Source organism: Lagenorhynchus albirostris, chromosome 3, assembly GCF_949774975.1.
Source record: "Lagenorhynchus albirostris chromosome 3, mLagAlb1.1, whole genome shotgun sequence".
Taxonomy (NCBI): Eukaryota; Metazoa; Chordata; class Mammalia; order Artiodactyla; family Delphinidae; genus Lagenorhynchus; species Lagenorhynchus albirostris.
The window spans coordinates 89,507,961-89,522,410 of NC_083097.1; the positions used below are offsets into that span (position 1 = coordinate 89,507,961).

General features: G+C 33.9%; 1 protein-coding gene across 1 annotated transcript in view; it reads left to right on the top strand.

Annotated features, from left to right (window-relative positions):
• MAN2A1 (mannosidase alpha class 2A member 1) overlaps positions 1 to 14,450 on the top strand; it is a 159,684-nt gene that overhangs the window by 85,428 nt on the left and 59,806 nt on the right. Inside the window, exons 10-12 of the mRNA XM_060143376.1 lie at positions 1,242 to 1,424; positions 5,959 to 6,073; positions 6,809 to 6,876. Coding sequence (XP_059999359.1) covers positions 1,242 to 1,424; positions 5,959 to 6,073; positions 6,809 to 6,876 — 366 coding nt within the window. The remainder of the gene's footprint in view (positions 1 to 1,241; positions 1,425 to 5,958; positions 6,074 to 6,808; positions 6,877 to 14,450) is intronic.

Here is a 14,450-nt window from a genome sequence, read left to right on the forward strand (position 1 = left end):
ACAATAAACCTATAGTAAGTTGAATTTCAAAATGTAATTAATTTATTTGAAAATAAGTTAATTGTGTGATAATGATATTTCATCCTCAGCCCATTTGTAAAAAATGTGTATAAAATAGAAATGTACAAAGAAGAAAATATTCTTGAAATCCACTTTTTTACATTTTGGAGTATTTATATGTATATATATTCTTTCCATAACCAGGAATACTTGCTCTGGATATATATGCATACATATACATACAATTTCCTTAATTCCTATATAGTGATTCTCATGCCATGAATTTCAGAAGGCTTATAATTTTGTAAAGTGGAGAATATTTAGTTTCTTTAAATTATTTCAACAATTCAAACGAATTTTTTTTTTAAGCAGTTTGAATCTCTCCTTGTTTTTTGATACCTTGATACATTTTCATGCTTCCTTGATTTTCCTCTCCATCATCTTAACATGTTTGTGGTAAAGAATCTTCTTATATTTTTCACTCCATCAAGGCATGTCTCTTTTTAAAGAACTTTTAAGAAACCCATCTTGAACCATGTCCTCAGATGAAAAACATTAAAGATGAAAATTATAAACCCCCATATTATTGCTCAAAACTGTCCTTAAGCTAAAGTATTTTTATTCTTTACTTTAAAATACTAAGAAAAGATGGCATAAGATTTATCATCTTTCAGTTTCTAATGTTAAATTCTCTATAGTTGTTGTATGTTATCATTCAGCACTTGGACTAACTCTTGTCTCTGAGCTGTCTGGCCATCATTTTCTTCTTCTCCTTTACTGTTAGTCTAACACTCATGTGGCCATGCATTTCCCCACCACCTCTCCTCTTAATGTACCTATGTGAGAGTAAATGGCTTTCTGGTGATGAAGTTCATGGTATATGTCTAAGCTGCTAAGAAGAAAGGACGGAAACATTTATCCAGTTCTTACTGCTTTGAGATATTTTTTCCCTATGTTATATGTAAATGGACATATCTTTCTGCCAACAGGTACTGACTTCTCTTCCTTATATCACTGAGACATGGTGTTCTTTGATGATTGAGAATTTAGATGTATTAGGTGGATACCTTTGTGGTTTTATAGAAATGTTTATTATCAATATCTGTCTTATAAACTGATTGTACTGAAATCATGGATTTAAAAAAAAACACATTTGAAAATGTATCAGTGCCACCTATTTTAGGTAGTAAACTAAAATGTTTGTTTTGAAATAAAAATTAATGACTGTTTTATGCAATTAGGGCTGCTGAAATTCTTTACTATTTCGCCCTGAAACAAGCTCAGCAATACAAGATAAGTAAATTTCTTTCATCATCCCATTATATGATGCTGACAGAAGCAAGAAGGAATTTGGGACTATTTCAACATCATGATGCTATCACAGGAACTGCAAAAGATTGGGTGGTTGTGGATTATGGTACCAGGTAATATATTGAAAAGTGGACTTAAAACAAAATCTTTTAAAATTTCAGGTCATAAGCTTTTATTTTTGATGAAGTGTCTTTTTTAATTGTAATACTGAATTTTTATTGAAGTAAAAGCACACTAAGTCAAACCAATTTCAAAGATACATGTGTCACACCAAGAAAACATTTTCAGTTATGCTGACAGCCCAAAATGCTTATGTTTTGATGAAGTTTTTAATAATTATATCCCTTATAAGGTTTGCTGTAGAAAACCCACCAATTTTCAGAGTCACCAGTTTTTCAAGAAATCTGTTGACAAAGTACTGGCTGTCTCAACTTTTTATTGTAGTGCATTTCTGTAAATGGAGTAGTAAAACATTATTATAAAACCGATCCCACTTTTCCCCAAGTACAGTGTGGTAATTGAGGTTACTTCTTGACCAAGGATTTGGTATCAAGCAAATCATAGTTATAATCCAGGGAGATAAAGAGCTCCACTTCGTTATATAGCCATTTAATTTCATCCTATTTCATATCCATTTGTTCTTGGATACCTCATTTTTTGATAGGGGCATTGACAAAAAAGTTTAAGCCTAGAAGAATAGCCAGGAAGTAGAAGAGCCTAGAAACCTTGTCATATATGGCCGATATAAGGAACTGGGATGAAAAGCGATGGCCTGGGTATTGATATCAAAGCCATCTTTAGCTCTTGGATGGTCTGTCAAATGAATGATGGAGTAGAACTCAGTTATTTACATATTGCAGATCAGAAACAATGAATACAGCCTTTGGCTCAGAATAGCAGAGGGCTTTGTAAACAGTGCTTCCCAATAAGCTTACCTTTTGTGATAGTGAGATTTCCATCATCATACCAGAGTTGAGGCTGCCATTCGTTAGGATCAGTGCACAGGAGATTCCCACACTGGGGGAGGAGTTTTGCCTATTGTTTCACTGTAGCTTAGGTTAGTATTTCTTTCCAGATTACGCTTTGATATTATTTTTAAATCATTAAAAATATGCTCTGATTATAGATTTTAAAAGTTAATCTCTTTTATAGGTATTCTCATATGTGGAAAGTGTACATAGCACATAAAGTCATTATAAAAACTTGATCCACAACTGATACTACTAATTGTAATGAGGGTTAATTAAATTTTTAGTTACAGTATTTCGACTTCCTTTCACTAAACTTGGGAAAAAAGTGTTCTTGAGGTTTCATTAGTTGACTTGAGTCTTTAAAAAATATATTCAAGGTAGTACCTTGAATATCTTCTCAGTTTTCTTATGGCAGATGTATTTAGCATCCGTCTATTGAGATTGAGCTGGGCTTAAAGTAAGAAAAACTCATTGTATGATAATGATGTTATTTCTTCCACAGAAAGCATTTTTGAAAGTAAGGTCAGATACTCCATTTTTCTTTTTCACCTGTTCCTGTCCTCTTGGTTTATTGAGAGTTTAAAAGTGAGGCTGCTGGGAATCAGACCAGAGCAGAGCTCCTAAGAGGAAATAGAGAAGTCATCCTCCTCCACTGCCTACTTGCTATCTCTCTGGCTGCGATATTGAAAGAGATTTGGGTACAGGTCATTGGGTTTTTGCTACAGAACATTTTCTGTCTCATAACCTCTCCAGAAGGCCTGTCATTAGTTCCTCCATATGTTTGGTGTTGCTTTTAGCTTATAAAAGCATCCCCATACAAAATTGCATCTCAGAGAAAAAAGACACAATAATTCTCAAGTTGTACTTGACATTTGTAAATTTGCTTTGTGAGTACTTCACACTTCATTGAAAAGTCGTAAACAATTATCAAGTCATTAGCACAGACATTTTAAGTAGGAAATTTCAAAACACAAGTTAGAGAATTATAAATAAAGAGGCAGCTAGTATTGGGTGGTCTCTTGTCCTTGGATTGTTGACTACTTTTTATTCAGATGTTGGCAGAAATGTCCCAGTGAACAAGTGTATGAGTTAGGGGCTGCCTTTGGCTGCTAGTAATAGCAACTCGGAACAGAATTAATCCTATCCTGCTTATTTTTAGGCCATGTGAAAGAAGTCTGCAGGTCACTGGTTCAGGTGTGACAGCTCCACAATGCCATCAGGGTTCCAGGCCCTTTTAGCTCTCTCTTCTGCCGTTTAAGGGTGACTCGTAGTGTCATGCTATCAACAGTAGATTGAATCTTTATGTAATTATAAACTGGAGAGCAAGCATACATCATGGCATATTTGGCTGTTAATTCTAACCATGGCATAAAAAATGAATTAGAATGGGCAGTGTCTATGTGGATGTTCAGCTTAAAAGTGGTTAACGGGGCTGTGTGAAGAAGGAATGGTAATGAGGTCAATTACAGAAAGATTAAGAATTCTGTCCATTGCTAAGTTGTAATAAAGATAGGTAGGAGAAGAAAATGAACAGAGGGTAAGAATGAACGAGACTCCTAACATGTAGATCAAACTGTTGAATAACAGACATGATAACGTCTCCTTTAGACTGTAGGAATGGTAGCAAACTAGAAAACTGTGATTCCAAAGTGACGTTTCCTGAACTGTTTTATAATAGGATAAGGGCAGATTAGGAAATTAGAGGCTCTGAGAAATACCACGTTGATGAAATGTTGAAACATGTAAAATTTTGTTCTACCCAGTTTTCCCCAGACTTATTTACTGTGTTTAGCTTTGTTTTGTTTTCAATAAAATAGCTTTATACATACTGAGAAAGTGTTTGGGAAATGCGCCTGTCCTTAGCGGTCATCTCATAAGAAGACTGCGTGTGTGCCTTTAGGACACGAAAATTGATTCGTGACATTCACTCAGTTTAATTAGGACTACTTTAATACACTGTAACACATATAAAGCTTTAGCTGATGGAGAACATGACTTATTCTTCATGTTCAGACGACCTCATAAAGATAGCCATGTAGATAATAAAAATAAACTTAGATTGAAGGAGTTGTTTTTCTAACTAAATTGTATTCATTTATGTATATGGTCTTTTAGTCTGGTGAGAACACTTACTACTATGTAGTAAAACATTTGAATAGACTGAGAAATTTAGGTGGATGATGGTCTGAACTTAAATCCATAAGATTTTAATACTGTGGTTACAGAGTTACTATGTAAATGCATTTAATTCATAACTTATTGATCATGATCGCTTACATCTTTGAAGTTAATCTTAATGCTCTGGAAAAAAGAAGTTATTTCTATCTAGTTCTTTTACAATTTTTTTGTTGTTGCATGCCAACAAAAATGTTTTTAACAGATAGATCCAAAATTGCTTCCTGTGTTGGGGAAAATAATATAATCACTCTATAAACATAATAGATTTATTCTAATGGTTGATTGAAAACATGATTAGCAAAGTTTCTCTACAGATTTCTCCAATATGAGTTTGCTTAGAGGTGCCTGCTCTCTAAAGCTTTAAATAGTAAGATTAAATTTGGAAAAAAGGCGGTTTTTCCCCTATGTGTAGTGCTTCACCAATAGCTGGTAATGTACTGAGATTCTATTCCAGAATTGATCTTGAAACAGTTGATTCATAAGCATCCCTTTGGCTCCTCAGACATAATTATACAATTTGAATACAGTTAAGAATTTCAATGACAAAGAAATATAATAAGGACAAAGACAATTTCATTATCTGGATCTGTGAAATACTTTTTTTCTCTAGTTCTTTTGAACAAGAACATGAAACTAAATTCACAAAATATATATTTGAATTCTTCAGGAATTTAAATTCTTTGAAATGTGTATACTGATTGAATTTTTTTGTGAATGAGAGTTAATCTCATGTCTTCTTTTGTCATTATTTCAATGCTTGTTAAAGATTTTTCTAAAGTAAAGTATCAAATCATTGCTTTTTGGTAGAATGCCTTAGAGCTATTGGGGTGATCATGTTGGCTATTATTATTTGGTATGATATTCATGTAGAATATAAGTAGTTTGAATAAGTTTATGTGTTTCGGGTATGTCTAGAAAGTTTTCTTATTTTAAATGAATCCTTATCAGTGATACCTTCTGATTAACTTTTTTTTATCCCTAAGTACTTCATTCAGGGTAAAAAAAAAAAGAGCCAATTCATCATAGGTTTATTATAGGTTTCACTTTGAATACAGGATGAAGGTGATAGTGGTTTGGCCATAATTAAAGAAACTGAAAATATTATATACAGATTTTTTAAAATGTTTTTATTAAAGTATAGTTGACGTACAATGTTGTGTTAATTTCTACTGTACAGCAGTGATTCAGTTATACACATACATATTTTCATATTCTTTTCCATTATGGTTTAATCACAGGATATTGTATATAGATCCATGCACTATACAGTAGGACCTTGTTGTTTACCCATTCTGTGTATAATAGTTTGCATCTGACTAATCCCAAACTCCCAATCCAACCCTCCCCCACCGCCTTCCCCCTTGGCAACCACAAGTCTGTTCTCTAGGAAAATATTGTATAGAGATTTTGGGGGGGGGGGATTTTATTTTATTTATTTTTTATACAGCATAGAGATTTTTGAATTACTTCTCAGACTAGTAAAATTTTTGGTTCACAGACTCTTTCATTCACTGATGAATTTAAAGAAGATAATTGGACATTCTGCACTGCTGCTTATTTTGAAGGACAAACGCTCATACGACTCTTACTCTTTTGATACCTTCCTAGAAATGGTTAGTTGATATCTTCTATTTTCATAATAAAAATGTGTGATTCTTTTGTTCTTGGGTTGGAAAAGGGAGTGAGAATCTTAATAAAAAGAGACATTGAAATATAATTGTTTCTTTTTACATTATTTGAAAGAATTTTTATCACTTTATATAAATTACCTGTATGTCCTTTCCCATAAGTGTGACTCTATTTGATTTATGGTGTGTATTTTATTCTCACTAAATCTAAGCATGAAAAATAAAATAATGAACTTATTTCAAGGTATGTAAAGCATACAGGCTTTTAGAACACCTAAGTGATATCGTAAGGTAACTGGACATTATAATTGTTATTTTCCTTAGCTTTAATTAGAAGCTCCTTGATCATATGTTTTCATATTAAAGTAAGAATGCAATAAACAGACTTACATTTTTTAAAGATATGAAACATATGACACAAAAGTAACATAGTAAAACTTTTTGCAGAATTGTCTCTAGAATTCTGATTTGATTCCTAGTTAGAACTGCTCGTTATGGACTCTAGTACCCGTAACATATGCTGTACTTGAAATCTAAATACACAATACATGCGCACAGACACAAGATTTATTTGTTTTGAACTATGATGGACTTCATGTAGCTGGAAAGAGGTTTTTTTTTCCTACTGTGCCCTTTTCATGTTTTTTTAAGGTACTATTACATAGCTAACTTTGAAACAAGTTTTAAAAGTAAAATAAAAACTTCTGTTCATTTTTATAGGATTTGAAACAAAGAACACAAAGTTCTCTGCCACAAAAAAATGTAATAAGTCTGAGTGCGGAGCCAAGGTAAATAGCATAATTTCTCATAAACTTTGACCACTTCTATGACTTAACTTTTTGGGGTTTTCATGATTTTGTTCTGGACCCAGCATATATCATAAGGCAGTATTTCATTTAATCAACTTACAAATTTAAAACAATTGTTTTGAAGAAATGGATTTTCTCCCATGACTGTGTTGTATTCAATGCTAATAGCTAACACGGCGTTTGGTACCTTGATAGCTGAATAAACTATTATAACAATATTTCTTACAGAATACTTGATGTTGGATGGTAAATATGTAGCTTTATTCTAAAAATTACCTTATATTTATAATATTGATTATTTTTAGAGTGTGTTCTTTCTTGATTACCTTTTTATTTACTTACCTTGTTTTCATTAATCTCTGATCCTGTATTTTTAAATGAAAGAAGAGACGTAATTACTATTAGAAGATAAGGGTCCTACTGTAAATTATTTACTAGGTAACTGTCATTGTGCTTGTAAAACTGCCTCATTTTCACATTGTTGATTTATGTTTAAGTAAATGGGAAAGGTGTTCAGTCAACCTAAAAATGGGGCATTTAATGGATGGCTGCCTCTCATTTACAAAGAAACCTTTTATGTTTTTATTGACAATTATTTAACCAAGTTATCCATTTTTAATGAGCAAATATCAATCAGTCAGTACCCAGTGTATGCAGATACACAGCGTAGTTTTGTAATATAACTTTTTACTACCTAAATTGAGAAATTGAGTATCACCTGTTATAAATTGTAGAATAAAAGAGTAATTGTAAAGTGTAATTCATGATTTTACACTTTATTAAAATTATTTTAAAATAAATGGAATCAAAGTTATTACAGAAATTTTATAATTGTTAATAAAGTTGAGATTTCAGTTAAACATAGACTAGAGCCTTAGCTGACTAAACTTCTTCAGTAAATAGAAACTTAAAGCATATAAAGGTCAACCTTAGAACAGGAAGGTAAGTATATTTTAGTAATACTAAAGTATCACTAAAGTAATACTAAAGAAACCCTACATCTCATTTCGCTGGAAAAAAGAAGGGATTAATTTGAAAAGAAAGTTTAAGTCTTAAGTTTAGTCTTGCTGAAGTCTTAAAGCTTTCATATTGCCAGGCCATAGTTAGGATGAAAGGATAATGATATTGAAAGAAAAATCAGTTGTAAAATTACAAAACATTTTCTTTGTCTTAAAATAAGTAATGTTTTGATGAATTTTGGGTTGTATGGGCATTCTTTATATATTGTGTCCCTAATAAACTGTGGTGTCAGTAAATCTATTTGGCTTTCGGCATAATCCTCTTATCTTTTACCTTTTTTATCTTTTTCTATTTTGGTGGGGGAAGATCTTCTTTTTTGCTGACTCTAAGAATAACTTATGCTTGCTATAAGTAATTCATGCTCCATCCCCAGCCCATTAGTCTTCCTGTGGGTACATGTTAAGGTGGGTGGGATGCAGTGGGGATGGGGCCATAATGAGACAGAGGACTCATGCTCTGTGCTCTGTCCTTGTCTTAGCCAGACGTAAGTGATAATTCAGGCTTACTTATGCCAGAGGAAGAAAGTTAGGAGATAGAGGTCTATTAATTAAGGACAGAAAGTTAGGAGATAGAGGTCTATTAATTAATATATTTTAGAGCTTTTAATATTGAAGAGTTTTAAAGATAAACATAAGTAGGCTTTTTGAATCTATTAGGAAAACAGTCACTTTTTGATATTTCCATTTAAACAGTTTGTATTTAAATAGTGTTCTTCATTTTAATATTATATCTTCAGAGTTCTTTTCTACCAAATGTCAATGCTCCTGTTTCCGTAGTTAGGTGAATTGGGAATACTTAGGATTGTCTGATTCCTATTTTTATCTTTATTGTCCTTCTTGAACTTTAGAACCTCATGAATAAAACCACTTATATTTTTGGTTTTAAAATCTATTTTTTACTTGTTAGCCACAAATTTTCTGAGTTATTGATCTTTCAGTAAAATCAGTGAAGAATGGAGGACTGACGATGGCCTTTAAAATGGAAGCCTTTGGTAGTTTTATTTTGCAGGTACCGAAAGTTAAATAATTGTCTGTACTTCTCAGTCTTTAAATTGGCAGTTTCAAAAGAGTGGCCATGGGCTTCCCTGGTGGCGCAGTGGTTGAGAGTCTGCCTGCCGATGCAGGGGACACAGGTTCGTGCCCCGGTCTGGGAGGATCCCACATGCCGCGGAGCGGCTGGGCCCGTGAGCCATGGCCACTAAGCCTGCGTGTCCGGAGCCTCTGCTCCGCAATGGGAGAGGCTACAGCAGTGAGAGGCCCGTGTACCGTAAAACAACAAAAGAACAAAAAAAAAGAGTGGCCATAACTCAGTCTTCTATTCTTCATGAGTCTTCTGTGATGCTCTAAGGCTTAGCTTTATTTTGCTTATAAGAATAATACTTATTTGAACGACATATTATTAATCTAAATAAAACATGCATTCTCAATAGGGAGATGTCTTCCCTAGGAGGCTAAGAATTGGTTCTTGGTGGCGGGGGGGTGGGGGGCGGCGGTGAAAAAAACTTATTTTTTTAAATATGCAAAGCACAGATACAGATAATAGTACGTAACAGATAAACATTTTATGTGTAGTATTAAAATTGTGTAGAGGGATGATTAGGAAAAAAATGTCTGAAAAGAATCTTTAAGGAGGTTGTAATAAAAAAAGGTTGAGAAACACTGGTCTAAATCCATACAGTTTAAATAATACATGTAAATGAATTTGATCATGCTGTTGGCAACATTACAGTTATAACCTAACATGATTTAGTTTGTGAGTATTTAAAAAGTAGTCCATGATCTGCCGAAAGTGACATAGTACATGTCAGTGAGCCTAATTTAATTCACAAGGTTATGTGAGCTGTATAGTGAATACATTCTTAGCCTTTGTATAGAAAGCAGATGTGATTAAAAGTTAGGGCACCCTGGACAAGTCATAAATTGTCTAGCCTTAAATAATCCTTAAATGTACAAAGATGTTTCTGTTTCTCTACATTCACAATTGCCTAAGGAAAGCAACTGTAAAGACACTTAATACAAAGATTTACAGGATTAGGAACTTGGAGAACACTGAGGATGCAAGGTAAAATCTGAGACAGGCAAAGAGATTTCAGTCTTCTTTCAGTATTCCATCTGTTCAGGCAGGACAGGATTAAATGTTGCCACAGCACAGGTCTGTAAGTCACATGGTTTGACAAGGTATAAAGGAACTTTTTTTTTTAATGGTAGATAATTTTAAATGCCACCAAGTATGTAATCAAAGTTACATCGAGATTGCGTCTGTAAATCTGAAAGTTTAACTTTTTAAGTAATAGATATGTTTTTAGTTTGAGAGTAATTTATTCAAACCACTATTACAAATTTACCTTTAAATGCTTTTAATTTTTAGCAAGGTATTTATTGGTAAGGAATCGTACATCTGTTTCTTTTGGCTAGAAAAAGAAGGGATTAATTTGAAAAAAAAACATTAACCATGTGGAGACACAAATGAAGTCAATGTTTTCTAGGCTTAGCCAGATTTAAAAAGGACAGAACTCCAAAAAGGCACTCGTTAACCCATTCACTTGGGGTATTGCCATTCGTTTGTTGGATGACCTCCCTGCCCCTCTAATTTAATTTCCTCCGGTTTTCTCCATATATGCTTTTCTTTTGGATTCTAATCTTGATTGAGAGCATCATTTTCTTTTTAGCTGTCTAGGTTCTGTAACGCCAGAAAACACTTTGTCTTCTGTCTTTTCTCATTCCTTAAGTATCATCAATTGTAGAGTGTTTTGGATTTTAGCTTTACTCATCGCTGACATCCATCCTCTCCTCTCTTTCTGTTACTTTGGTTTTAAGCCATCCTTTATGTTTTACTTGAACTACTGCAGTGGCTTCTTGCCCCAAGGCCTTTCTCTGTGCCTAAATTATTAACTATAATTTATGTAGTTATCTGAGGAATCTACCCAAAGCAGAACTCTGAAAAAGTTACCTGGCTAGAAACAGTAAGCAAGGCTTCTTAGGACCTAGACTCGAAAGTCCTAGAAGGTCATTTTCACTACGTTCTACTAGTCAAGCAAGTCACTAAGGCCATCCAGGATATAAGAGAGGGGAATTATTCTCCATTACTTGATGTGAGGAGCATGTGCAGGAAGCAAAGGGAATGATGGCGGTCATCTCTGGGGACTATCTACCACAGTTCGCCACTGACCACCACAATTCACATACCTCCCATGTGCAAAATAAAATAAACTCACCCTCCTCCCAAGTTGCCCAAGATCTCATCCCATTATGATAGTGGCCCCAATTTTTCATCTAAATCAGGTCCAACACGGCTCAGCCATATGGCTGAGAATTGTGATTGGCTCATTTCTGCCAGTATAATTATTTGAAGTTAATCCCACTAGACTGTAAACTCCTCGAGGGTATGAATTATTTCTGTCATTTATGTCCACCACTATGCCTATGGTATGATATTCAACATAGTAAGAATTTAATAAAGATTTGTTGTAATATATTTTATTATTGCTTGAAGAGGATATTAAACTTCAGACACCAGATATGCATAGAATATGGTTCACATTCTATGTGAACCATATTCTATGTGAAAATGTAGTATCCTGGTGTATATTCTCCCCAATTGATTCTTTCATCTAATATTTGTAGGTTGAGTGGCAGAAGACTTCCAATCCACTAAATACTAATACAAGTAAAAATCAGCAGTAATTCAATATAGCTTTGAATTTGATCAGCATTTAGACAACTGCTCATTTGAGATTTCAGAGTTTCATACTATGAGACTTGAAAAATTTAGGGCTGCATCTCAGCATCATTGCATTCTTGTAGAATGAACTTTGTTGGGGTTGCAATCTTGGGGGCTCTTCAGAATGAGTGGATTCGAAAGATACTCCCAAATACATGAATGAGTTGCATTATCAGATCATAAGACTTTTTTTATTGTTGTTGACATAAGAGTATTTGCCTGATTCTACGTTTTGTATTTTTAATATTGTTCCCAGAAACAGTTCTTCTGGTAGTAATTATCTACTAGTGTGATGGGATTCAAGGCTTTAGAGCATTTTCTGATTGGTCACTATGTCATCAACCTATTTTTATACCAAGTCAGAATGTAAGTAAGAAAGTATCTAACATCTCTACCAGTTATTTAAACATAAGTTTTAAGTGAAGAAACCAAGTTCACAACCTTATTTTTATTGTTTGGAATATTCACTGTTTTTCTTTGGGGGAGATGGAAAAGCATTAGCAGTGATAATTAGTGTAAGGACTGTGCTTGTTTTTCATGGATTGTAATGTTCAAGCTCAAGTCTTATCATGTACTAGAAAGCTAGTATAGAAGTGTCTTCACATTAGTTAGCAGAAAGATAAATGGATACAATCAAGAAGATTGAGCTTTTTTTTTTTTCTTGAAAATGGTGGGTTGCATTTTAAAATTATACGAAGGGAATTCAAGGTGATAATAGAATACATGATTTGACTAGGATTTGACACTGTACTCTCCAGAGGTTCTGTTATTCTGAGAGCAGCCCAAATGTCCTTTCCTGAGAAAACTAGTTTAGAACTTCTCTTTTAATGGGGGAATTATTAACTGACAGTACCGGAGACTCAAAAAAGCTGAGCTATTCTAGTCTAGGTCTATCTGGGTATTAATTGCATAGTCCATTTATGAGTTGAGTCATTACTGGACTTGAAGGATGAGTTCCTAAACTCTTCTCTGAGATACTTTTCTGTTTAAATATTAATTGCTTGTGAAGGATATTTGTGTATTTTCATCTACATTCCACCTGAGTTGTGTTTTGTTAATTATGACTGTTTTTAAGATGTATATTGACCAGTTCTCTGATTATGCAGAAGCACGTTTCAGCCTGTTTGTAATCTGGAATATTTTTAGAGGGCATGTTTTACCTAGAAGACTGAGTGGAATATAGTATATTATTTAAACAATCAGAAATTTCTTAGGGAACTGGAGATACCTTCCCCATGGTACATTAGTTAATTTTATGTTAAAACTTCTTTGCCTAGTGGTTGGAACTAGTTTTGGAACGAACAGTCATGTCTGGCAAGGAAAGTAAATAACCTTGCCTGGAGTTTGCCATTTTAAGTCAGTCATTCACTGGTTTGCTTTCTCCCTGATTTTTCAGGGAAATAGATCTTTGGGGAGCGAGTAGGAGGAAAGACTCCACCTTTCCCACACTATTCTCCCCACCCTTATTATTTCTATTTATTTTATTATATCAGGAATGATGAGTATTAATTCCTGAAATACTCTTTCAACCTCACATTGACTTAGATGAAATAACACCTATTACATGTTTCTTTTTTTAAAATGTTGACACTTCCATTTTATATGATGGCTGACTAGGAACCCTGAGACTGACTCTCTCAATTTTTTATTAAAACTCATGAAAACATGAAGATGACAGTCAGAGGAGCACCAAAACCTTGGTTTGACAGTCACCCTATTGCCACAATCTAAGATAACCTCAAACTGCAACGCTGATCGAACTGGACTGAGAAATGCAGTTAGTCACTGACCAATGATAAACAGTTAGAAATAAAGACACCATGCAGGTTTCTAAAAGCAGGTGTGGAGATTGATTCCTTTGCCTTTCCGTAATGTCTGCCCCCAAGGCTTTGAGATTCTGGTACTTTACCAACAAGAAAAATGGACAAATGTTTTTCTACAAGGAAGGTGCTACTTTTTATAGCTAGATAGGTAGCTGTTCTTTACTTTTCATCCTCTTTGCCTAAGATCTCTATTAAAAAACCTCTACTTAATTGACCAGCTGGATCAACTGATACTCTACATTTCTTTTCTGTGCCCATGGCACCCTGACCTTGTTGCTAATAGACTACTAGCTAGCAGGCTGGCACACTTCTTTCTCTCCAATATTTCAGTTGAGTTGTGTGATTACCACCAATCAATTACTTATTCCCAAATCAGTTTTTCTTGTTATTTTTCTCTGATAATTTGATTTTTATTAAACTGATGAATTAAGCAAAAAGATTTTGTTTTAATATAAAGTTGAGTGCTTTGAGTCACTGATAAATACTGACGAGATGACTACAAAAGATTTGGGAAGAAATTGTAAAGATGTAGAAGCAATCTGCAGTCAGATTGCTTTATACTTTTAAGTGTTTAAGTTCTTGTTCTACTTTAGAAAAACTAAGCTAGAAACCACAGATAATTTATCATATGTATGGTTATGCAGAAAATATGACAGAGAATGCCAATTAGTGGTCCCATAATCAAAGCAGAAGCTTTGCTCTTACATCAGTAGACTGGGACATGATACACATTTGTATGTTTTATGGTAAAGTATGTATATATATATATATATATATATACACACATACACACACGCATACACACACACACACACACACACACACACACACACACACACACACACACACACACACACACACACACACACACACACACACATGCACCTTAAAGATGTCCTACTTTAATTTTTACTTTCAAGTCAGCTTTAGCTCTTTCAGTTAATGGATCTATTGCCAACCTTAATCACATTGATGGCTTTCACTGTGTCT